Source organism: Anser brachyrhynchus (genome assembly GCF_964034855.1).
Source record: "Anser brachyrhynchus genome assembly, chromosome: 3".
Lineage (NCBI taxonomy): Eukaryota > Metazoa > Chordata > Aves > Anseriformes > Anatidae > Anser > Anser brachyrhynchus.
This window is the reverse complement of record NC_137696.1, coordinates 63,893,658-63,919,543: the sequence shown is the minus strand read 5'-3', so window position 1 is coordinate 63,919,543 and position 25,886 is coordinate 63,893,658. Positions and strand designations below refer to the sequence as shown.

Below are 25,886 nucleotides of genomic sequence, written 5' to 3'. Positions count from 1 at the left end.
TCTGACAAGGTAGATTTCAAAAATTTGCCCGGCACCGCACAGAAATTTTGTGGCGAAGAAGAGGATGAAGTACAGTTTCCCAGGCCAGCACGCAGCCGGCATCACCACGAGGCTGTGCTTGCTCTCACTGCACCTCCAGCATGCGCCTTCCAAACGACACAGCGAGCATGAGAGAGTCCTGGGGGAACAGGGCATGTCCTGCTATCTCTGCCCCACACCCCTGACTCCCCAGGGCAAACATTTTACGCACAGTGGAGGAGACAAACACTCTCATGGATTATGCTTTGTGACTTGAGTGTTTTCTAATCCTGAGGAGAGCGATGGGACATGCTGGATGCAGGGAAGGAAAATAATTCCACCCTGTAGCATCATATTAATTGCCCCCTCTGCTCCAGGTGGTTCATTTACAAGACTGAAACCATCAGCCCACTTCACAGATCTCTGTCCCTTGGGCTAGTGGACCTGACCACCTGCCTCCATCAGACATGTCATGGGCCAGCTGGCATCACGGACAATCTCTGATGCAGGAATGGGGCTTGAACACTAGTCCCCGCTCAAGCATACACATTTCTCTCCGCTCCCTTTCATTTTCTCCTTTTCATTCCTCCTTGCTTCCCATTCCAGTTCCACCTATTTCTCACCCCTCCGATCTCATTCTCTTCAACTTTCAGTGTCTGTTCCTCAAGCTACCCCACTGAGCTCCAATCTCTTTGCTTTACCAAGTTCCAGTCCTCTTTTCTAGCCCTCCTGGCTCAGTCTTCATCTCTTCAATATTCATAGTATTAGCCATTTTGACGATAGCCTTCACCTTCCCTGTTCTCCTCATCTGAGTCTCTTGCCTGGACTCCTCCTATCACTGTCCCACTCAATTTCTTGCTTTACTTGATCTTTTTTTCTCCAGTTGCTTCATTTTCTTATCCCATATTTTAGCTCCTAGTAAGAGTTGACTCTTTCCATCACCGATTTCCCCAGAGCTCAATTCTGTTCTACTACTACTAATTAGTGAGTTGCTTGATCAAATCTCTTCCCATATGCAGCTTCTCAGCTTCAGATTCCCCATCTCCCACAGAAACCACCCAGTGTCCCCAGTTCACTTTCCCAAGCTCTGAAATTCATTTTTCAACTTCAGACACCAGCAATCACCAGCAAATCTCATCTACTGCTCAAATAACACCAGGCTCTTCCTGAGCCACAGACAGGTATTTCCCTCTTCTTCATGCCGGCTATCAGGATGAAAGCCACTAAAAGCATGAAAGAGAAGCTCCCTTGCCTCTTACATTTCCTCCCCCTTTCATTTGGACTAGTGGGGGGCAGCAGTTGTAGGAGGTCCAGCCTTGCCCTACTGGTCTGAGCTTCAGCAAACCCTCTCTGGATCACCCTGTGGACGACGTGTGACCTGCGAGGAGATGGCGTATGCTCTGTCACACTTGTAGGACGTTAGCTTACTCGAGCTCTGTGTAAAGCTGGTTTGGTTTGGTGGAAGACCACTGAAAAAAAAATCAATAAGTGGCTTGATCCAGAAGAAAATGATGATATTTCTGTTCCTTTTATTAACCTCAAAATGTATATGTACATGAAAAATTATATTTTCCTGCATTTTTACTCATTATGAAAGCCTCCATTCATATTTACAGCATTGACAACATAAAAACAAAGGGCACAAAGTGAAAAACAAAGGAGCAGAGCTACAGCTTCCTGTCTTTTAATTTTTGGTTAATCTTTTTGTCATGTGAGGAGACCTGGGCTCTTCTTCCACAGCTAAGATCACCAGACAGTATAGTCCTGGGTAAGCTGCTTGCAACCTTGCATGATGAGCCTACCTTACTCTATTTAGAAATATTTACCTATTAACTGGATTAACCTCAGTAAGATTCCTTATTGCTACTCTGCGATTAACCCTAGTTCCTTGTTGCTTTCTCTCCTACCCAGAAAATACATAATTATTTATTTAAGTACCACAGATCAAGCAAGAGAGAGTGAGAAACTCCTCCTGCATACTTTGTTCCTCGGCACAGCTCAGAGATTTCCTTACTTTACCAGGGAGGGTAAAAGAAATATAGGTTTGCCCCTGTCCTTGCCTAGCTTTCTGTGGAACAGACAGAAATTAAATAGTGCCAACCACATTCTGTACATGTCCCCTCCACTGCACCACTGGGCAACAGGGGGAATTGCTACTTCCACTTGTGCTCACCCTGAAATATTTTCCAGGTGCAAGTATTTGATCTGACTTCTGGTGGTTTCAGGTCAATCAGAAGACATTTCTTGGGTATCAGGCAAGCACGTTGTTCACAGAAAGCAACATGGACAAGCCAAAGCATGGAGTGACCTCTACAGCTCCAGCCAGGAGACAGGGAAGCACCGTGGGCTTGTGCAGGGGCTCCTGCACCGCACAGCCAGCAGCTCACATGAAGGGAGGGGCAAGCCCACCTGCAACTTGAGCAGTGTGGGGTACAGCCACCATGAGAAGCTAAGGGGAATTTACGTGTGGTCCCTCGTTACAGAACCACCTGGAGTTTGATCTTAAAGTCTTTACTCACAAGTGCAAATAGCAGTTGACTAGCAAGAGGTTTGGAGTGACATTTATTTGAGTTGCAAACAGCACATCCCTGACACATAAATCTTTCTGTTGCTGTAAATTTCTGCTCCAAACAATGGGGCATCAGAGCAACTTAAAGAAAAAGTTGCTGGATTTTTTTTTAAAAGGCAAAATGATTTATTTTTTCCACAGCCTTCGACCTACAAAAGAACAAACTATTTTAAGTTAGGCTTTCCCTCTTTCTTACCCTCCTCCCCCCCCCAAAAAAAAAAAAAAAAAAAAAAAAAAAAACATTGTGGAGGTAGACACCAGACACATTATCCAAAAAATATGTGGTTTAAAAAACATGGAAAAAACAAGAAACTGGGTTTTAAGACCAGTGATACCAAGCAATTTTCTAAACTGATTTTGCCCAATCTTATAATTAAGACATAAGGCTGAAACGTATACTCTAATTTCATTAGAGAGATGTTGTATCAGTTTGCTTTAAATAATAATCTTGATGGATAAACATTGAGCAGATATGCTAAGTACTGAACTACAGCAAGAAATGGGTGAATGTGCGTAGGTGCCTCTAATCTGTAAAAATGCTCATGAAACGGTGAATGTTCAGTTAGGGGATTTACCTTTGATGAGCAATTCACATGTTAAATTAGGTATGCACTACAACAGCCTTGTGTTCTTTTATGCGCAGTTCAGTGGAACTAGGCAAACTGCTGCAGAGCTTCGTTAGAATCGTGCAGGACTTCATTAGAAGGAGTCGCCCTCTCTGCCCGGGATAACTTTGATTCCAGGAACTGTTTTTTTTTTTTGCAGAGTTTGCAAGCTTCCAGGCTGAACTTTGAAGTAACACTGTTGCTCTACTTTGGCCTGTTGTAAACCTTTCCTATTCTAGTGCCACCTGTCCTATCTCTGAAGGAACTATTCTCTCTGCAAAACAGGAGGGCAGAGGTAATCCTAGCGTCATTAATCCCCTATTATGATATGCGTGCCAAGCAACCAAGGTAGCAGAACAGATCTTTCTTCTGCAATCTCCACAAGAATCTACCACAATAGCAGAGGGTGTAGAGATTACTTCCTCCCTGCATCTCTAGGGATTCAATCTACCATAGAAAGAGAAAAGAGAGAGACTAGATAGACACCTGCTCCAACAGTCAGTGTAACGTACCTGTGAAAAAGCAGTCACAGGAGTGCAGGGACTGTAAGCAAATATCGTTCCAGGAGTTAGGCCCTGGTCTGTGACCAGGGATTACTAGTGACTGCTATTCCAGATGGAGGAATTTACAAGCCACACAGGCACTAAGATACAAACACTACTGATGATCTTGAAGCACCACAAGAACAGACTGAAGCTTATCCCTCCATTTCACTTCCCATCACACTGAGGTGAATTATGCCCCTCTCAGGATGCGGTTTCTGAATCATGGTTATAGGTGATCGCTGTGCTGCCAGATCCACACGCCATTCCGGAAAAGAGATGCTTTCCTGCTCAGTCAGGAGGATGACTGGTTAAGGGCACTGTTGGGGCAGGCATACTCGGGCTTACGCTGCCCTGCCTACCCCCACAGTCAGGAGCTGAAGGGAGCGTACTGCGGGCAGAGCTGAGCAGCACGGACGGTGCCCTCATGGGTACACTGCAGACCAGCCGTACGGTAGCCTGGAACTGCACCTGTAAGAACAGAAAGGCATAAAGATTCAGAGGACTCATGAATAAAAGCTGAAAAGCTATTACTGAGAGCATCAAGGAGAATAAATTTGTATGTAATCCATGACGACCACCCACTCTGTAGATCCCATTCCAGATCCTCTATCCCAGTTTGCATTCTGCTCCCTCTATCACCTCAAGATTTAACCTTCTGTTCCACTTCTCTATCATCTGTGCACGTGTACACAGGTGTACATGCTTACTGGAGCACACAGTCCATGTGTTACTTTCATGATAGAAGAACTATTATTCGCAGGCAGGGAAATCTAGTGCTGCACTCTGTGTTGATAATGATTCAGTCAGAATCGCTGTATGCAGGAAACTGCATGCTGACATCTCAGTTTTCCATTTCTTGTCACTCCATTCCTTGCTGCCCCACAGATCTGTACATTGCCAAGAGCCTTGTTTTTGTTGACATATATCATGCCTAATAGTTTATTTTCCTTCCACCAGGACCTTAGAAACCCTTTGACACTTGAATTGCAGACGCTGTTCTGTGTTTCTCGGCAGATGATGTGACACAAGGCAATCTCTTTGATACTCATTCTCTCTCTTTCTAGTTGCAAACTGAAACCATCCCTGAAATGCAGCCATTTCTCCAAGAGAATATCACAGCTGCTCCTCAGTGCACACCTAAATGACTCCATTTAGGTCAGAAAATGACAGGATACTGTAAACCCACCGAAATTGCAAGGGGAAACCTATGAAGGCAGATATAATTGGCCTAATCAAAACATGTCAAGCCAGTGCAGCTACTGATCTTCACTGCAGCAACAAACTCCATGGAATATTTAATGACTGTGAGCTCCTTGCATTTCTGCCTTGTGTTTTCATGAGATTTTATGACATGCTAGTGGGAATTAGCCATATGGTTAGTGTTTCCCTCTCATCCATTTTCAAAACAAATGCATTCAAGCAATGTATATAACCATGTTGTACATGTTGTACTTAAATTTCTGGTGTTGGACTTTCAGTCTTCACCTTGTCCACTGTGGGAAAAAAACAGCATTCTGTAAATCTGGTCTACCAAATAGAGAAAATTCTCTAAAGAGTGTGAATTAGAAAGCACACAATGCACTTTTGGACAATAAAAATTACAAGAACACACCCAAAATCAGAAATCTATGACCCCTAAGAAGTTCCCTGTCCCACACATGGAATATGTGACTCCACCATGAAAAGGAACTCCCACTCCATGCGAAGCAGGTCAACACACACAGAGGTGCATTTGCTTGGTGCAGGTGATCCAAGTCAGACAAACCTCTGTTTTCATGTTCTAGGACCGTGAGGATGGAAACACATTTACTTAGGGTGCTCCATATAGACTAGGGATGAAAAGACTGCTCTAGCACCTCCTATATGTGATAGGCTACTTTTTTCTCCGCTATTCCTAAATCTACCTAGGGCTACTTTTATTTCTCTCCACCTGAATTTATAACAGTAATTTATAGTAAGCAGTTTGTGGGCTGTGTTCTGCAGCTGAAGAAATTACAGATGTGGGGGCACGTGACATGAAAACACATTCCCTGTTATGTGCACAGCAGAAATCTTACAAAGCTCTCTGTGTGGAGATAGGAATAAATGATTACATTAGTATTACCAATAAGTGCTGTCATTGCAAAAATGGGGAGTTCCTTCTCCACGAAATCAGTATGAATCAGAAGAAATTCCATGGAAAACAATATCATTTTTGAGATAAAACACATAATCAGCGCCACCCCCACAAACACAGAGTAAATCCATGTTTACAAAACAGATTACCATTTTCCTGGTGGGAGCTAGTTGTTTCCTAAAAACCAACAATTTACAGACTCTTTAATTTAGCAAATGCTGGTAAATTCCCGGCATAAACCTCCTTCTCTGGAGGAATTTTTCTTGGGGAAATTCTGGCACTGTCAGTACAGGGCAAATTGATTTTCTCTCCACTTGGAAAACTAGATTGAATTTCTGGCCACTCATATAACACTCACGTTATTCCCCGTGCACAGAATTTGCGTTACGCAAAGGAAATGCCTTTCCTCTGCTTTTGAAAGTCCAGGAATGAATTCACTTCCTCATTGTCATTGAAAACGGCTGTGAGCTTTGAATGTGTCCAAGATTGTTAACCTCTTCAAATATGAGATATTGAAACCTATTCAATACTTAACACTCTTGCGGTAAAACCCCACTTAGACTGTTTTGCTGGTGTTATGACAAAGGAGATTAAATCTGACACCTACACTAATTATTCTAAAACAAGACTTACAGTAAGATTTACCAGATCCCTCATACAATTCTAGTCTCTGATGAAAATAAAAGAGGGTGTTCATGAAAGAGATGCTGTACATCTAGCAGAAGTAATGAGGCTGGCAAAGAGGCAACTGATGAAGTTCAATGGCCTGTGTTATTGAGGAGGTCAGACTAGATAATTACAAATATGAGATGCCCACCAGAAACAATCATGGTATCTGTATTTCTTGCATTTTTCTTCTCTTTCCTTCACATTCTGATGAACTGGGGGCAATTACAAAAATTATACATGGAAAAGAGTAACAAGCTTCATGCTGTATGATTCATGACTAAAGATTACCTTCACATGATCACTTTTTATTCACTTAGCAGTCCCTCCACAATTCCATTGCTAAGAGCTGTTGAGGAGTAGAGATATTTCCATCCCAGTAGAAAATGGTGTCAACAGTTCTCCCATATTAGTAAGGAATGATACAGAGTCATTCATTCACGTATTCACCAAGCACATGGAAATTAACCACAATTTAAAATACCTTCAGAGAGTGTAAAGTTGGCTTACTAAGTGGAAACATGCATTAGAAAATTCATTATTGGAAATATCTAGAAAAACTGAGAAAAGGTTGCACTGAATTCTTACCATTTGGTTTACACAAACTGCATATATTCTGGGAGAAAATGAAAAGTTCAAGTGAGACTAGATTTCACTGGGAAAGGAAAGACAGTATGGCATATTAAAGACCTGTAATTTTGGCAATTCTGCCGAACTGCAGGCTGATTTGTGACTGACTGCAATTATATGTTGAAACTGCCCAGGGAATAAAGGACAGAGGAGTAAGGGCTTTAATTTGGTGAACAGGCATTAGTTAGCTCTATTCCCCAACCCTTCCCATTCACCCCCAGAGGGTATAGCTCTGTGTTAAATGCTTACTTCGCATTTAAAGTTAGAATAGCTGCTTATATAATCTCATCAGAAGGGAATCTACAAGAAAAGTAAACAGCAGTTGTTCCCATCAGACTACACGAGGCATTGTCTTTAGCCAACTATTTACTTGTTAACCAACTGCTGACTTAGGGATGCTGAAATGTTCACTGGAACAAATAACTCAAAATCCAGACTCTGCTTTAGGGCTCCCTGCTGTGGTGTGCGCTACACATTTAGGCAACACAGATGTCCCAGCCAAAACATTAAGGTGAAGACTAAAATGGGTGGGCTCATACTACCAAGACAGCCGCATGCATTAATGCATGCTGACTACTACTGCTTTAGAAAGAGAAGACCATCTCTGTGCATAGCCCGTCCCTTCACAGCATTATCTATGCTGTCCTTTATGCTTACAACCCTCAACCTAAATCAAAGACCCTTACAATATTAATGGTTCACAGTTAAGTCTGCTACGCTTGGACAGCAACTTTCTTGAAGCAGAGACCACAGTTTGTAAATATGCATAGGATCTATGTGTCTTGGTGTTAAGATAGTGCAAATATAGCAAACAAAATTAATAAAACAAAAGACTCTGTCCTGAACAGCTTGTGGTCAAAATTAAGCAAGTAAGATACAGAAAAGTGTGAGAAAAAAAAACCAACAAACATTCTTACACTTGCTGTACAACTGAGAAGGCAAGGCACTAGAATACCAAGCCACAGCCCAAAATCCCACAGGAAAATTGTGGCAAAGTGCAGGCTGGAAAGTTATCAGGAACAAACCACCCCATTTCTATACTATTTGCTAGGCATCTTCTCAACCACTGTGAGAAACAGTGCGCTGAGCTAGCCAGACAAGCCTTTGATTTGGCCTCCTACAGCTGTCCTAATTTTCTTCAATTTAGCCACAAGCCCTGCCTCAGCCTGTTTCAAAATCCACTGAAAGCACTTTGCTCTCCTAGACAAAAATATTTTTGGTCTTTTGCTCATTTCTTGTTGGGGGCTTATATGAATTCTCTGTATTATACACTGCAGAGGGTCAGTAACGCTGGGCTTTGCTGCTATCTCAAACATACACATACACACCCACACGTCTCAGAGGCCCTGAGGCTGGACCCAGTATCGACAGATATCAGAGGAATGTATGATAGATAAAAATCAAGTTGGAAAGATTTTACCTTTACCATAGCAAACTTTTCACACTTTTCACAGAATCTCCTATATAACACTGCTGGAAAAGCACTCTGAGATTCCGGCTTGCCCCCTACCTCCATGCCATGAGGCAGGACCAGCCATACTTTATCTACTTATAGCTCATATAACCTGTTCTTAAAGACATCCAACATTTCCCTCCACAGGTACTTTATTGGAATGTGTCACCAGCCTTAATGGTACAATATTATTCTTGATCTTTAACCTACATCTCAACAAAAGTAGCCAGGACAAGATCTGAACTTTCAGTTTCTTTGGATCCCACTTTAATACCAGTCCTTTTACTTCTGACATTTCTATCAGCAGCATTAACAAGAAGAAAACACACACACACAAAAAAAAGGAAAAGCAGAGGAAAAGCAGAGGGAAGCTTGGTATAAGTAGGAAGCTCTACTTCCAGCACAGCCCCTTGCCGCAACACGTTAGAAGTCTCCTTGGGAATCTGGAATTTCTCTTATTTTGTTTAGATGAGTGTATGGAAAATTCATAAAACCACTTCAGCTCTTTCTGTCTAAATGGCAGAGAAGAGTTTTGGTAATTATTATTTTTTTTTTTTAACCATCACTACTTAGTTTAGTAGTTAGCACCAGTTTTCTGTCTGATACAGGTTAAAGGGATTTTCCTGCCTGTTTCTCCTCTATACTGACAAGCCCTTCTCATCACTTCTCCGCCAGGAAAAGAAGTAATGAAAGGGCTCCTGGAAGACAGAAGTGCTGAACTCAAGCATGACCTCAAGCACTGCTATTGCAATAGAAGGGATTTCCCTTTTATGATCCTTTTCCTCCCTTCTAGATGAATCACGCCTCTTACAGAACTATCTGATACCAAAAGACCTGGCTAGTGATTGAGCTATTAAAGCCTGAATGTTGCTATCATAAATATTGTCACAGTCATGATCCTGTGATAAATACTACAGAAGTACTGCCTTCACAATGAGTCTTTCCTAATGCAACCTCTAAAACATTCGGTGATGATGTTCTGAACACACCGAGGTCTTGGTATAATCTACTGAGCATAAGCTCCTCCTTCCTGAACAGTAAAGAGAAGTGAAATAATTAAAATAATTTAGAGAAACAGAGCTGAATGGGGCCTTGGGAAATTAACTCTTACTTCCCAAGCACCATAAACAATCATTGTTGATTGATGTGCACACTGTTTACTTAAATACCCTCCAAAGATGGCTATTCTGCAGCTTCACTAGACAGTCTACTCCAGGGTTATACTAATTTTGCCACTTCTGAGTTGGGTGTTTCCACCCCCCCCCTTATGCCTAGCCAGAATATAGGTTGCTGGAACTCAAACTCCCTATTTCTTATCCTGTCTTGAATGGCAAGGACAGCTTAGCCATTCCCTATGATAGATATGTGTATGTATACATACACAAAAATATGCATCATATATATGTGTGCATATATGCACACGCTTCAAAGAAAAAAACTTTCCCTGTCCTCATATATATGTGTGTTTATATTATGATATAATGTTTATATTTGACAGAAACAGTGGGATAAACTATGGTGTATAATTACAAGAAACAGGAGTATATCTTAAGAGGAATGTATATTCATGTATTTGATAATTATTGATGTTGTTGATGTTTTAAAGCGTATTGCTGTATTGCCTAGGAGATCCGGTTAACAAGACTGAACTTCATTTTGTGCTGTGCAAACTCAGATCAAATGAATTCCTGCCATCCTGCTCAGACCTGTATGATAAACATCAGCCTTAGCCACGTGCAATCAGCATTTAGTTTATTAAGGAGTAAATAGTAATTATGAATATTCAGATGTGCTTAGAGCAACAAAAATAAGCTGTTGCCATTTCAGTTTTTCCTCAGACTCGCTATTTCCCTCACAGGCTCTCAGCTAATACCTGCAGAATACCTGTTAGTCTCTTCACTCACACTTACTTTCCTTTTGTTTTCTCACAGGATCGACAAACAAACAAAAAACAACACAAACGAAAGGAACTAGAACCACTCCTATATCAATTATGTAGTTTTACATAAAAAGCAGGGTATAAGTCAGCTCCTTTTTCCCTGCTTCCTACCTTAACTCCTCATTCCCACTCCACGGTGGAATTCACCATCACTTCAAATGCTCTCTGTGTAGCTAGCTGAGAGTCACAGAGAAAAACCGTCTGGGTAAAAATAAACACACATGCACTTATATATACGTATAGCTGTTTTCTAATCAGATCACTTAAATAACCCAGCGCCTTGGCACACCCATGGGGATAGGGAAAAATGTCCAGGAGCAGAGAATGGCAAGTTCTGCTTGAAACTGACTTCACTGCTGAAGGAAACATACTCGGGGTAAACCACACCCCAGCTGCTGCCCTAGTTATGCAAGTAATCGCTCAGGCCCTCTCCCCTCAGGCATCCAGCCTCCCTGGATCTCAGTCAACCCTCAGACCATCAATCCTTAAGGGCAGAGCCTTACCTACCTAACTACTACTTTCCAAGGGAACTGAGAGGCTAGGCCAAGAAAAAGAAAAATCTTTTGTAATAAATCTCTCTAGAGAGAGGGGTAAAAAAAATAAAAATGGAAAGTATTATTATTTTTCCAGCTATGTCACTGACTTCTTTTCTAACAAAGACAGAGAAAGAAGGACAGCAGGCTACACAGGGGCTTTCAACATTGGGAAAGAGTATGCTGTCACGTAACTACAGCATGTGACACAAGAGCACGAGCTGAGCCAGCTGGTGCTAAAGGAGGTGAGACAAGGGAACTTTTCCAAAATCCACCTTTCTATGACAAAGAGTCAAGACTTAAGGCCTGATTTCAAGGTTTGGGGCAACCCCAGCTTCTCAAGTCAGTGGGAAGGCTGGACGCTCGGCAACTGGCAGGAGTTCAGCATCGGTAGGGGTAGAGCCTTGTAAGACCACAACAAACTTTGTTGTATTTTATTTCTGCCTGCCTTCAGGTTTCAAGCCTCGTGGGCAAGACGCTGCCAACTTCCACCACAGATCACATCCATAAGTTGTACCTACAGACCCTAAGTATTGTATTTTATTTAGTTGTTCCATTGCACGGACTTCAGGATACTGTTTGAAGGTGTGAATTAATGGATTGCAATCATTAAATTCAACAATTGCTACAAACTGCTAGGTGTGGACAAGAGCTTACCAACCTGCCCTGACACTACCACCTCCTGAACTCCACAGCTCGAGTCCTGACCCACACCTGCACTGGCCTTACCTCGTGCGGGGCTGGATCAAAGCCCGTTAACACCTCCTAAAATACCAGTACGGGGATCTAAGTGATTATGTATCAAGAGCGTAACCCCTAATTAACAGAAATAAAGTCAGCAGCGGTTACTGACATACAAAGCCCAAATGGTGGAGTACAGGTAGCCTCAGAGAAAGCGTAAGGGCTTGAGTTTGGGGGAGGGCTTAGAGGAACAGCACCAAACGGGACAGCCTGGCAGGGCCACCATCCAGCAGGGGGGCACGGAGGCTTCCCCGTGCTCGGGTGAGCCCACGGGGCCTGTGCCCGCCCGGCCGAGAGGGGGAGACACAACCGGGGGGCAGGCTGCGGGCCGGGCACGGCCCCGGCTCCCCTCGCACGGGCAGGAGCCGCCCCGCTGCCGCAGCCCCCGGGCGGGCCGGGCCGGGGGCACCGGGCCGAGGACGGGCTCCGCAGGGCTCCGCAGGGCTCCGGAGGCACGGGGCGCTGCGGCGGCCCCTGGCGGCGGCTGCCGGGGGCCGGCGGCGCTGCGGTTGTCACATGTCGGAAAGTCCCAAGCGCTGACGGTGGAAATCCCCGGTGGGGTTTTTTTTTTTTTTTTTTCTTGGTGTGTGTTGTGTTGTGCTTTTTTTTTTTTTTTTTTCTTTCGCCCGGTCGCTGAAACAGAAAGGGGAAAAAAAAACAAGAGGCTGGGCTCAGCCCTTCATTCCGCGGCGGAGGCAGCGGCGGCGGCAGCAGCTCCGGCGGGGAGGGGGCGGCGGAGGCGGCGGAGCGGCCAGGGCACCCCGGGCCCGCTGCCGGCACGGCCCCGCGGGCTCCGCGGGCGTGGATGGCTGCGGGGCTCGGCTGCGTCCCCCCGCCGCGGCCCGGCTGCTGAGCAGGACGCAGGGGCAGGACCTCCCGGAGGAGCCCGGCGGCACGGAGGTGAGCGCTGCCCCGCCGGGCGGGGAGGCGGCCGCGGCTTCCCGGCGAGCGGCGGCCGGAGGGAGGCCGCGCCTCGGCTCTCCGGGGCGGCTGTCGGCAGCCCTTTGCCGGGCGAGGAAATTGTGCCCTCTGTTGATGGCTCGGGGCCGGCGGGAGCGGCGGAGCGGGGCGCGGAGCCCTGCCGGAGCGGCTCCCGGCCGCGGCTGGGGGCAGGAGGGGCTGGGGGGGCGCCGAGCCCCGGGCGAGCCGGCACGGCACGGCCATTTCGGGCAGAGGGCAGGGGACAGAAATAGCCTGACCCCAGGCATCCCTGGGGGGATGAACAGGGAAGCTATACGCGGCGTGAGACAGCTGCCTAGCCAGCCCGCAGCGTTTTGTTTTCCTGCGAGCTCCTGTGTGGAAGGCTTAGAGCAGCGCCCAGCACAAACCCGCACAGCTGGAGCTGAGTTTGCTGCTCGCTGAATCACCGGCTTACGGGGCTGCTGAGCTGCTTTTGTTTCGTCACCGCTTTCTAAAACCAGCGTTGTTCGGCTTCTGCCTTGATCGATGTTTGGTGGCTGTAAATGTCGTAGTATTTTCCGTGCGCGGAGGGGAAAACGTACCTGCAGAACAGAGCATCGAGTAGTACGGTTCCAGTGAATGCTCCTGTAAGCTCAGTGCTTTCTGTTGCTTAAAGCTGGAAATAACCATTTCAAGGGGCCATGTCAGTAGTGCTTAATCATGTGATAAGTCTTTATTTGGGTTAAAAAAAAAAAAATCAACCTATTGACTCAATGACTCTACTTACGTAACGAAGGGATTCGATATTCTGCTCGTCGCCGAGCAAAGTAGAGCTGTGATCATGAAGCAGATTAATAGGTGGTTGTTTATATATTTCTTAAATCATCCGTACATTTAAACGTAGGATTATGTGAGTGGTATGTATAAAACTGTGGGGGATGAGAAAACATGTTGTTTCTATTGTAAGGTTGTATATTCTTAGGGAAAACATTTATAATATACCATCTTTATTAGAGAAAGGAAAGCGTTCCCACGTGTTGCAAGAGCTGACAGCTCTGAGCACTGTTCCTAGTGCACTGCCACAAGCAGAGGAAATAATACGGCGTGAATGACATTGCCCTGGTTGGGCAGAGAGGACTGCGCTGTCTCGTGTATCACCTGCCTCTATTTCGGGTTTGACAGGATGTCCACCGGCTGTCTCGGCCAGCTGGCTCTTGGCCAGGCTGCAGGAGGCAGCTCTTGGCAGCGGGAGCTGGAGGTCCCTCACCCTGAGAGCCCTTCCCAGCCTCCGGAAGGGCGGCTGGAGCTGGATGTTCTCGCTCGTCCCCTGTATGGAAGGACCTGCTGAAGCCCTTCTGTGCAAGTCGGGTCTTCTGTCCCCACAGGCTGGTGGTCAGGCCCTCAGATTGCAGTCCTCCTTTCTTTCTCTGGCCCTCCAGACTCCTGCCACTGTTAGGAAACATCCCAGTAGTTGCACAGTTTGGTTTTCAGTTGCTCCTTGTGCTGGGCATGGTCTTGATATATGCCTATGACTTGGTATTTGTCGCTAAATTCATAATTACAGTGGTATTCTCTTCTAATGTGACCAGCTGAATTCTAAACGTGATGTCTGCAAACCTTTATTTTTCTGAAACTTTGAAAACTTTGAAACTTAGAAACTTCGCTTTGTTTGTAGACACAGAAGTAATCTACCTGGACAGCATGGAGAGTCTCTCCCTGTAAAAATAGCTGTTCATAGCATTAGCTGCTGTAACGCACAGGAGTCTGGAGAGGTGTGTGAATGTGGTCCCTCTGTTTGGCTGTAGCTAGCCGCAACGTTAGGGTGCTCTGAATAAGCGTTTCAGGCTGTAGATAGTTTGAGGTTATGGGGTTTTTTTGTTCTTCCTGCTGTAACCCATGAGGCCGGAGATACTGAAGAAAGGGATGCAGGGCAGTAAACATTACTTGTCCCACTGTGGAAAAATATTGGGGTTTTTGAGCCAAGTGGAAATGCTTTTTCAGCTCTGTTGACTTAGGGGTGAGTAATACTGGCACTGCTCTTTGCACCCCCACACGCTGCACAAGCACCTCTGTGCAGCAGCTCCACTGCTCACAAAACATAAGGAGCCTCAAGAAGAGTAACATAAGTCTGTCCTTGAGTACTTGCTCTGCTACTAATACCTTATTTACCATCTTCAGCTTCTGTAAGTATGGGACTAGCACACGTGTAATTAATTATGCAGGTTCTTTGTACTATCCCAAGCATCACTTCTCAGTATGCACGGGCTGCAGAAAGCTGAAATGGTCATTACCTGCTTTTTTTGGCATGTCATCAAAACAAGAGCTTGGAACGTGCTGAAAGTTCAGCAGGTTCATATGGCATTACTGTGCTGTTATCAATTAGTCAAGTTTCCAAGATAATTTTCCCTTCCCTTGATCTTGCCTTTTTTTATCCTTGCTTTCATTTAAATGCCTTTGTTTGAACAATGATGTAATTTCCTTCATTATGAATAAATTCTTCTCAATATTTCAGTAAGTGATCACAGTAAATGAGTGAAACAAGCTGTTCAGTGGCTATATCTGAGTAATGCGGACAGAATGATGGATGTGAACTTTGAAAATGATCAGCTATGTAAGCCTTGGTGGACTGTGTCCATTCTGTGTACTTTTGGGGCAAAAAACCAACCAGAATCCCGCCCCTGGAAGGTCATCCTCAGTCTCTGCAGAAGTGATGGCACTGCAGTGCAAGGACACTAACATGTCAATAAGAGAATCCTTTTCTTTTTTGTTTCAGATTTTGTCTGGGAACATGGCTGGCCAACATGTCCTTCCTCAGGCTTTATATCAGAGCAATATGTTGAAAGCTGTGAAGATTAGAGAGAGAACACCTGAAGATCTGGTCAAACCCCCCAATGGAATAATTCACCACTTCAGGACTATGCACAGATACACCATAGAAATGTTCAGAATGTGCCAGTTTTGCCCTCAGTTTCGGGAAACACTTCAGAAGGCGCTGACTGACCAGGCCACCCAGACTTCACTGGAGCGCCAGAGGAAGCTGAACTGGTGCATGGAAGTCAGGAGACTTGTGCCTTTGAAGACTAATGGTAAGTTGTGAGCAGGTCTTTGCGCTCGTGTCGAAGTGCCAGTTGTGACTGGCAGGCAAGGTTTGGTGATGACCCAGCTGTAATATCGGTGCCCGTGGGAGCACGCTGCCCCTGGCAAGCTGATCTCACTGGTGGTGGGCTTGGCTGCCTGGTGGGCTCTGCGAGCTCTTGCCTTCCCTCGGGGCTTGGCAGTCATTCTTCTCTTGGCCAGGGCAGCCGCCTTTGTGTGGCAAGAAAGTGTGCGATGCCCTCTTATTTTAAGGATCAGTGTTGGTCAGTGAAACTCATGTTAGCATTACTTTATGTGTATTGTGTCAGGCGCTATAAATGAAATAGCGATAGTGCAGCGATTTCTTAGCGGGACGCAAGAGCCCGTGTTGTCAAGCAGGAAAACTTTGCACATGACTGTGAGAATTGCTGGGCATTTCACGTTCAGTGCAGGAAAGATTTGGTAATGGCTATGACTTACGGTCATGCAACTCCAAGCTTAGACTCAGGATTCCCTACAGCATAGCATGCCCCAAATGGGAAAGTAGACTGGGACACTGAGGACATCAAGATTATGGGAAATATATATTCTTTGCTCAAGGAGCAGATGACACTGGTTATAGAAAAACTGGGTGTGGTGGACCTTCAGCCTAGTTCAAGTCTGTACATTATGCTCTTAGGAAGCTTATTTTCCTCTCTGTTTATATGTACATTGTCCTTGTCTTCCTAGACCACAGTCTTTTCTTTCCTGTTTGCACACAATTGTATTTTACAAAACCCATGAAAACAACCACCATGCAGATGCAGCTGCTGTGACCTTAAAGAGCCTGATCCAAATGTACATCTCTGTTACTGTAATTGAGGCACTGACCTTATGGTGGGCTTTTGTGGGCAGCCTCTGCTCTTGCATGAAATTCCCATGGTTGTAATTAGTCTGTCCGTGAAGACTGGGTAACCTTGAACTTCCAGAGGACGAGAGTTTCAGGTCGGGCAGGCAGTACTTGGCAGGTACCAGGAGGGTAACATCACTCCAAGTGTTGTGTCTTCAAAACTTCACTGCAAGAGATGCACTCTAACAGGCCTACTATGAAAATGGACAGTGTATGTAATTTATGCCCACGGTGCAGGCTTTGGAATCCCGCATCTGATGTTAATAGGAGTTCTGCAGGGATCAGTGCTGCCTGGAGAGGCCCTTACTGCTGCTAACGCAATATTCAGTGAACAGGGTCTGGTGCCTTGTGTTGTGACCCTAGACCAGTGTTATAACTGGGGACAATTTATGGACCTGGGTCCTATCCGTGAGTAGGTGTACCAGTATACAGGATGCTGAAATATTAGGGATGGCAAAGCAAAAGGGGTTAGCTTGTGATCCCCCACTGCCCGTGCAGCCAGTGCATTGCACTTGGCTTCCGTCTGGTGCTGTAAGGTGCTGCAAGGTCATCAAGTGCTTGCGCAGGAGGAGTGGCTTTGGGAACCCGTGGTTTATGCAAAGTAGCTGCAGCTCTGCAGGAGGCAGGCTGGGCTGAAGGAGAGGATGGTTGACGGGAGCCTGGAGAAGCCGTGTACTAGACCAGAAAATTATGTTATTCAAATGAGTGGAAAAACTATGGTGATTTTTTTTTTTTCTCCCACATGGCATGAAGAAAATTTTAAAAGCATTTGACTGCTTAACCCACAGATGTGGGAGGAATACTAGTTCCTTCAAAGATGGGCTTTCTTCAGAAAAATCTACTTTTTTTTTAATGAAGGCTTTAGTTGTTCATACTGTTCAAAGCCAAGTGATCTTTACAGGATCATTTAATGTATATTTTACCTAATATGTACATGAGTTGATGGTGTAATTTCTCTCCTTACAAAAAGAATCACTGCGCGTTTACTTGCAGGCATGTGAATGGTGGATAGAAAGCAGACGGTAGGAGGTATAAAAATTGAAACTTAAAAAAAAAAATTAATTTAAAATTCCATCATCTATTGGCTGTAGCGATTTCACTTGTATAATGAATAGGCATTCATTCCAGCTCGCCCAACCACACCCCCCGGGAAAGTCCGAGGGAGGCTTCGCTGTGCAGCCGTGCGCGCAGCAGAACAAAAAGTACAACTGTTGCTCAACTGCTAGTCAAACAGCGCTGGGGAATTCCAAGTGCTGCGTAAGGAATTTTGGGCGCTGCTTCTCAATAAAGAACTGAAAGTCAGCTCTGAAAGAAGAAAAAAAAAAAAATCTTATCTTTGCTCTAGATTTTGCAAAGGGAAAATTTTAATGGGATTAATATGTCATCTCTCTTGTTCAGAAGGAAACCCAGTCAGGTTTTCAATATTATATGCTCTTCCCTGATTTTTTTGAGCTCGAGTACGCAGTCTGCAGACGTTAAGTAAGCTTTGCAAGATGCCATTCAGAAACCAGAAGTCAGTGGTAGGAACCTGATATGCAGCGAGACCATAACAATTTATAAAATGTTAAGTATGTTTCAAATGATACTTATTCAGGATCTGGTGTCTGTTGTAGGTTTTTCTGAGCAGTTTCACAGAAAAAATAGCAAAGTGTTCACAAATGATTTACTTGAGCTCATAATGCATGTAGCCTGATGCATGGTTTTAAGTTTGGGGTCTTTTTTTTTTTTTCTTTTTCCTCTCTCCCCTGCCCAAAAAAATCTAGCAGTTTTATCATGGTTGATGTCCTCTCTTCCAAGGAAATTAATATGGTTTCTTAACTTTCAGTGAATCTGTTTACCATTGTACTAAACACCAGGCCTAGTTTTGAATCTGAGGACATGACAGTAATGGTTCTTGCTATTTCCCTTTCAAAAAGGCTTCTGAAGAGGGTGGATAGAGGTAGAATTTGAAACAGAGCCATACAAATACTTTGTCACGCCTTTCAATTAAGTTTATTAACTACTCAGATTCTCAGTTCCTTCCCTGTGAAATTGCAGAACTCTGCTTTTCTTCCTACATGTAAAGAGGACTCCTTCAATGGAAGTCGTTGTCTAAATGAAAGGCAAATGATTACGTTTTTCATTTAGCTAATTTTAATTTTGTGCTTTAGAAAAGCGAATCTCTACATGAAATTTTCAACAGCACAGCATACATACAGCTATCAGTTCTGAGAGGAAGGCAAGAGGTGTTCCTACAATTGCTTTACATAAATGAAATAGCTACAGAAAGGGAAGAATAGGTCGTTATAATTCATTATAATTCCTCCATGCACAGACAAATGCCAAGCCTTCCTATGCAGTGCTCGTCAGGGGAGGTGTTACTATAGGATATTCTTTGTGTTTTCCATTTTCTCAGCCCTCTGCCATCAGGTGTACATTTGTTTAAACACTGGTGAGGGAGATTTACACATTCTTTTGAACTTTTAAGATGACTTGGTTGTGTTTAAAAGCCGTCGCAACTGCTTGACATCTGCAGGCAACCCCAAAATCTAGTTCATGAGATCAGTCCTAGTTAGTAAGATGAACAAGGAGCAGTTAAGTAAGATAGATAAGGGGCAGGTTTCCCACCGCTGCTGAGTGCAGCCAGCCAGTGCAGGGACAAGAAGTAGAGAGGGGACAACTTGCTTTCTTCCCCTGAGCAGAGCACTCGCAGCTGCCATCTTCCTGTGAAAAGCCCTCTGGCAGAGGCTTAATGAAAAGTGCACGTGGAATATGTGTATGTGCTGCGTAATTAATTCCACATCCTACTTGTTGGTGGGGTTTTATTTAAGTAGCCATTTAAAACCTGTGCTCTTTTCTCTTCAGGTGATGGAAATTGCCTCATGCACGCTGCATCACAGTACATGTGGGGTATTGAAGATATTGACCTCGTCTTGAGAAAAACATTGTTTAGCGCCCTCAGGGAGATTGATACGCGGAACTTCAAGCTGCGCTGGCAGCGGGAGGCTATTAAGTCCCAGGAGTTTGTAGAGACGGGACTCCGCTATGACACCCGGGTAAGGCGGCCTGAGGGAATTGTGCAGTTTCCTGAATGCTTCTCGGTGTTGCCTTGCTGATTTTCTTTGATTCTTTGGCTTCACGGATCCCACTGTTTGTGGAGAGAGGAAATATTCTTTCTTTGGAGGAAATGGGAAAACATGAGTATTTTGAGTGCTGCAGTTGGTTCCTGACCTCCGTGTCTTTAAACCATTGCTGATGGATGTTTCTTTCCTCAGAACTGGGAGGAAGAGTGGGAATACCTCATTGAAATGACCTCTCCAGAAACATCTGGGGCTCGAAACAGGCTTCCTTACAACGCACTGGAAGAAATCCACATCTTCATCCTTGCTAACATCCTCAGAAGACCAATCATTGTCCTTGCAGGTGAGTTGCCCAGCAAGTCATCTCGTGTGAAGGATTACCTTAGTCTGTGCTGAATTAGTGATCTGATTTTGCTAATTGTTGTTTTCAGGTAGATGTATTTCAGAACTAGGAGTTTCAGCAATTGTTTTAAACACCCAGAGTGTTTTTCTGTTACCTATAGCACATACATATTTGTGCTTAACAGATTTTTTTTCTTCCTTGTGCAGATAAAGTGGTGAGAAGTTTAGAATCAGGCTCCAGTTTTGCGCCTCTGAACGTTGGCGGTGTTTACCTGCCACTCCTTTGGCCAGCTGAAGAATGCTACAGATATCCGATTGTGCTTGGCTATGACAATATGCATTTTACACCTCTAGTGACCCTGAAGGACAGTGGGCCAGGTATTTTTCAAGTACTTCGTCTAGTATTTGCATAGCCTCTTCAATACTTTTATGCTGATACAGCATTTAAAATATAATTTGGCTAATATTTGCATTTTAAAAGTTAATGCAAAAGATTTCTTTGGAATATGTTCTTAAAATGTAAGCAGAAACAGCTGTGTGTGTAAATCTGAATAGAAACTAAAAATTGTCTTTAAAATGCCAGCTGAAAGTGGAGTACAGCTCACCTGCTTCCAGGCTGGGATCAAAGGGTGTCCTCTGCTTCGCTGTGTGCTGGCCTCCTTTCCATGTACCAGCATAAAAGAAGCTTCAAAGGACATGGTCTCACAGCTGTGTGCAGCTGCCTAGCAGGGGTAGTGAGATACATTAAAAATGGCAAAGCATGTATCTCATCCAAATGGATAACAGTTCTCTAGATTCAGGTTAGGGCATCATCTTATGAAAAGGTGTAATAAACTAAGCTCTATGATACTTCCCCCAGGGAGAAGGCAATTGCTATGGGGATGTTAAAAATCCCAGTAGGATGGGACTAGATGTGTGGGACAGATGTGTCTGCATCCTCTCTTAATCGCACTGTTCGGAAACCAGTTGGTCTTGGCAGCCAGTCTCTTGTCTCTCCAAATTTCAGCAGCAGTGTTGACATCTCCATTGTGTTGCATCTTGTGGTTATTCCTGTCAGGTAAAGTATCTGTGCTAACCCATTGTGTTTCCACACAGAAATCCGGGCTGTCCCTCTGGTCACCAGCGAACGAGGCAGATTCGAGGATTTGAGCGTGCACTTTCTGACAGATGTGGAGGAGAGGGATAAAGAGCAGCTGCTAAAGGACTACTTGATAGTCATAGAAATTCCAGTGCAAGGCTGGGATCATGGTACAACTCATCTAATTAACGCTGCAAAGTGAGTGTCATTCCTGTTTCCTTAGTTACGTTGTTTAAGGTGGTGGTAGAAGCCACACCAGCCTGTGTGTGTGCCCCTTCCCTGTTTCTTTCCTTCCATGATAGTGCGTGTTTGCCCTCTGCAGTATAAAATATTGGTGTTACCGTTCACGTGGTTTTAAGTGATATGTGCTTGAACCGGTCTCAAAGTCTTCAGATTTAGCAGCATGAGCCTCATATTTTAGAAGAGTAAAGCCAACAGACTAGTTTCAGTGACTTTTACGTTACTCAGGGAGTGGCTGAGAAGTAGTTAAAACCAGGAACTAGTTAGGCAGAAGTCCTGCACTTCATTGAAGGGTAAATTGCATAAAGTGCAGTGGTGTAATTTTGTCTGCACTAGGCAGACAAGTACTTGGCAGTATGCTCAACATACAAATGCCTTGAAAGGGTGCGTTCTTGCAGCGTCGCAGCAGACAGGAAGCTGTGGCCAGTGGAGGAGCTGGCACCTGCCCTTGTCCCCCTGGCAGTTAGCAGTCAGCAACGTGTGGAGCAGCTGGTTGCACTCACCAGCTTCTCTAATTTGGGGACTGCTGGCAGCAATGCCTGCCCATCCCTCTGTGACTCCCCCTATCCCCTGTCACTTCTCCCATTACAGCCCACGGCGACATCTCTATGCTGTCGAGTGCCACTGCCACAATGGGTTCTCGAGTATTACCAGCAGTGCTGGCTCCTCATCCTCTGAGCTATTGCACGATAAGCTGTGATGTGGGGTTTTCCCTGCGGTCAGGGTCACGTAGGGATTCTGTGATGGGTTCTAGCATTGCTTCAACTGAATTGAAGCCACCTAGTTTGTTTAAAGAATTTGACTGGTAGATGCAGACCCCATAGAGCAAAAAAAGGGAGCAGATTTCACAATGACTCAGTATTTCATGATACAATTCCACAGGAGCAAAGGTTTGTTCTGAGCATGGGCTGTGAAGAGGGTGGTCAAACACTCTAAGCTCAGCTGAGCATTGGTCTTCAGAGGAATTCAGAATTTGGGGGATTTTGCTTTTTATTTCTGAGAGATTTTCTGTAGCCTTCCTGCATACATCTTTCATAGACAGTAAACCCTTACCTTGAAAATCCTTCCAAGAATACTTCTGTGTTTAGCACTGTGTAAGACCATTTCTTTAGATGTGAAAGTCTCCATTTGACATCACTGAACACCTGCTTTTAAAATTATTTCCATTTACAGCAACAGTTAACATCCTGGATCTTCTAGCTGAGTAATATGGATGTGTATTAAATCTACATTTCCTCCCCACGTGGCTTGTATTTGTCTCCACCCCCTACCATCTGCCCTTTTCAACCGGTGATAATTTTTTTTTGTTTGTTTGTCAGGTTGGATGAAGGCAACCTACCCAAAGAAATAAACCTTGTGGAGGATTACTTTCAACTGGTGCAGCATGAGTACAAGAAATGGCAGGAGAATGCTGAGCCTGCTAGAAGAGAGCCCTGCTCCAAGACCAGACAGGAACTGTCTTTTTCACAGCTCTCCCTCTTACAGGTGAAATGTGAAACTCCGAACTGCCCTTTCTATATGTCTGTGAACACTCAGCCCTACTGCCATGAGTGCTTTGAGCGGAGGTCGCAGGGAAGCAAAGGAAGAAAGCAGACCTCTAAAGCAGCACCTGAGAAACTAAAAGTAGCTGGATCAGGCTCCTCCCGCGGTGAAGTTTGTGAACCTGGGGGATGGATGTCTGCAGAGTCTGTAGCAGGGCCTCGCTCCGCACCTCCAACTGCTCCAAGCCTCTTCCTCTACAGTGAAACCACTGCCATGAAATGCAGGACTCCAGACTGTCCCTTCACCTTGAACGTGCAACACAACGGACTTTGCGAACGCTGCTACAATTCCAGACAGCGCGCTCCTTGTAACAATTTGGATGACCAGAGACACGTAGACTATGCCACGTGTAACGTGTGCCTTCAGAAGGCCAACAGGACCTTTAATGGCATATGCAGCACTTGTTTCAAAAGGACTACAGAGCGCTCCTCGAATGGCGGCCCTGGTTTTCTGCCCACGTGCCACCAGAGATCTACATCTGACCCATCCCAGATGTCACCGAGCCTCCTTCAGCATTCTTGCCATCAGGCTCCCAACAACAACTGTGAGGAGCCACCGCTGGCACCACTGCCTCATGCCCCACACGGTCCGGAGGAGAAGAGGGGAAGTAACCTCTGCAGGAAACCTGGCTGCAAGTTCTTTGGAACCCCTCAGAATGAGGGCTTTTGCACGCTGTGTTTCTTTGAGTACAGGGAAAACCATGGTAAGTGAGCTCTGTCAGATGTGGTGCAGATTGTGAAACTGAAGTTCAGCACACACTGTGCCCTAAAAAAAACAGGGGTTGACAGAAACAGTGTGGAGCACAAGTAGCAGCATGAGGAAAACATGCTTTTTTGCCATTATTATCCCAGAAAGAGGCATACAGTAACGTGTGGGACTTCTGTGAAATCTGTTGCAAAGCTTCCCATTGGCTTTCATGGAAGCAAAACTTAGTCAATGAAGAGTCACATTTAATGCCTTTCAACTGCAATAATGTTTTGCTATGAATTTTCTCCCAATTAAACTTCATAATAACTAGAGAAGCTGTAGGAATTGGTGAGGGAAGTGGTATTGTATTGATGCTACTGAAAACCAGTTGTGTTTGTAAGGCAAAGCTTTAAGGCAAGCTTAAAAAGCCTGGTGTGAATTTGAAGATAAAACTGGTATAACACTCTGAAGTCACTTCAATAAATAAAGCAAGCAAAATTTGCCTGTAGATAATGTGCAAACACAACGTGTGTGCAAGATAATACGGAATAAGTATTTTGTAGTAACATACAAGTATATTATTATAATGTACCTTGAAATCTTTCTTGGTAGTACCAAGTACACACGTGCACATGTCAAGCCCATAAAAAAAGTAATTGTTGATAAATCATGTCTTGAAATCTTCAACTTCATGCTTCTGGTTGATTACACAGTCAGTGTCCTTGGGTGCAGAGGGCAGAAGGCACGTGTAAGAGGAATAATGCTCACTTCTTTTGTTGCTGACATGCCGATACTGCCCTTCTCATGTACTTTCAAATTATGAGCTTGTATAAAAGCTTGAAAAGCTTGCAAAAGCTTATTTTGCAGTGTTGGTCACAAGGAAAAATGTTTTCCTTGCGAATGTGGAATATATAAGATTGCCTTGTGAGATTAATAAGTGTAGGGCATGTTAACCCATTTAGCTCTGTTCTGTTACCCAATGTGATTGTAACAGGGGAGGGTGAAAGGAAAGGAAGAGTTGGGATGTATCACAGGCAATACTCTGAAACCAGTGGTGAAATTCCCCCTTGATTTCAGTGGAATCCAGTTTCTGTGCTGAGAGCAAGTTCAGCAAATCAGCTGTTGGAGCAGTTTCTGATGTAACAATCAGTCTGTATTAGCCCTCTTATTTACGTAAACTGAAGGAAAGTGCATTGACTGGGGGATCTCTGGGTTGTCCAAACTCCATGCTTGAGGCTAGTAGTTTTTTTTTTTCTTTGTAAGATGAAGAGCTTTTCTTAGTAGCCTTGGGTCATCCGGTCTGTTGGGCTTATTCAAACTCCTCCTGTCCTTACTTTGCATTACAGACAGTGCTTTACTACGCCATCAGAGGAGATCTCAGAGGAATTCCTCAGCAGCTGGTCAGCAAGGGAGCTCTGCTGCAGCCTTCCACAAAAACATGTCCTGCCAGCAGCGCAACTGTGGCACCCTGGGTAGCACCATGCTGGAAGGCTACTGCCAGAACTGTTTCATTAAAGCCCAGAGCCAGCGATTTCAGGAAGCCAGAAGGACAGAAGAACAGCTAGTGAGACAGCCCGAAGTAAGTATGAACTTTGAAAATCTTCCTCTTGTTTAGCATGTTTATTCTCCCCTGAGAATAACTCAAAGCATGTAACAGGATGCAGCAAAATTAGATTTTTCTAAGTGTCATGGGAAGACAAGTGCAAGATATCTCATGATTTCCACCCCCTACAACTGAGCAGCACCCATTGAGGTTGTTCTCAGTTTAGGTTAAGCATGGCTGTGTTCAGCTTTACCTGACTGGAATTTCACCAGCAATTTCACTGGAAGCAATTGGACCAACAGTTGTTTTGCTAGCTGGAGAGTTTAGTTCTTACCTACAGGGCTATGCAGCAGCATCAAGAAATTTAGTCTGCTTCACGTTGCTTTTTTCATTGAGCACATTACAGATTTTCTATTCCAGGTGTTTTCATTTGATTTGTTCTGGCTCTAGAATTGAGTTTTACCAAAGATAAAAAAATCTTTTTTTCTAAGAAACGACAGTATTTATGATGATCTTTGGTAAAGCACAACTCAGCTCTTGGTATCGTACCCTTCAGAAGAAATGCGTTTTCCTAGGAGCTAAAAAGACCACTAGCTTCAATTTGAGTTGTCTGCTCTGCAAAGCAGTGTCCCAAAGCCCTTGCACTGTTTGCATCGGTGTGCTGTCTGTGTTTACTAACAGCCCCTGGTGGTTACATATACAACACATTAGCACAG

At 44.5% G+C, this 25,886-nt stretch overlaps 1 protein-coding gene across 3 annotated transcripts in view; it reads left to right on the top strand.

The window, feature by feature from the left end:
- Window positions 1-12,200: 12,200 nt before the first annotated feature.
- TNFAIP3 (TNF alpha induced protein 3) overlaps window positions 12,201-25,886 on the top strand; it is a 15,481-nt gene continuing 1,795 nt past the window's right edge. Inside the window, exons 1-8 of one of the 3 annotated variants that reach the window (XM_080587304.1) lie at window positions 12,201-12,370; window positions 15,489-15,801; window positions 19,524-19,714; window positions 19,934-20,081; window positions 20,288-20,458; window positions 21,176-21,356; window positions 22,718-23,643; window positions 24,974-25,206. In XM_080587304.1, the coding sequence (XP_080443430.1) occupies window positions 15,504-15,801; window positions 19,524-19,714; window positions 19,934-20,081; window positions 20,288-20,458; window positions 21,176-21,356; window positions 22,718-23,643; window positions 24,974-25,206 (2,148 nt within the window). In that variant the 5' untranslated portion in view covers window positions 12,201-12,370; window positions 15,489-15,503. Of the gene's footprint in view, window positions 12,371-12,434; window positions 12,716-12,767; window positions 13,363-15,488; window positions 15,802-19,523; window positions 19,715-19,933; window positions 20,082-20,287; window positions 20,459-21,175; window positions 21,357-22,717; window positions 23,644-24,973; window positions 25,207-25,886 lie in introns of those variants that run through there. The other 2 variants (XM_080587303.1, XM_080587305.1) reach the window with 2 other exon arrangements.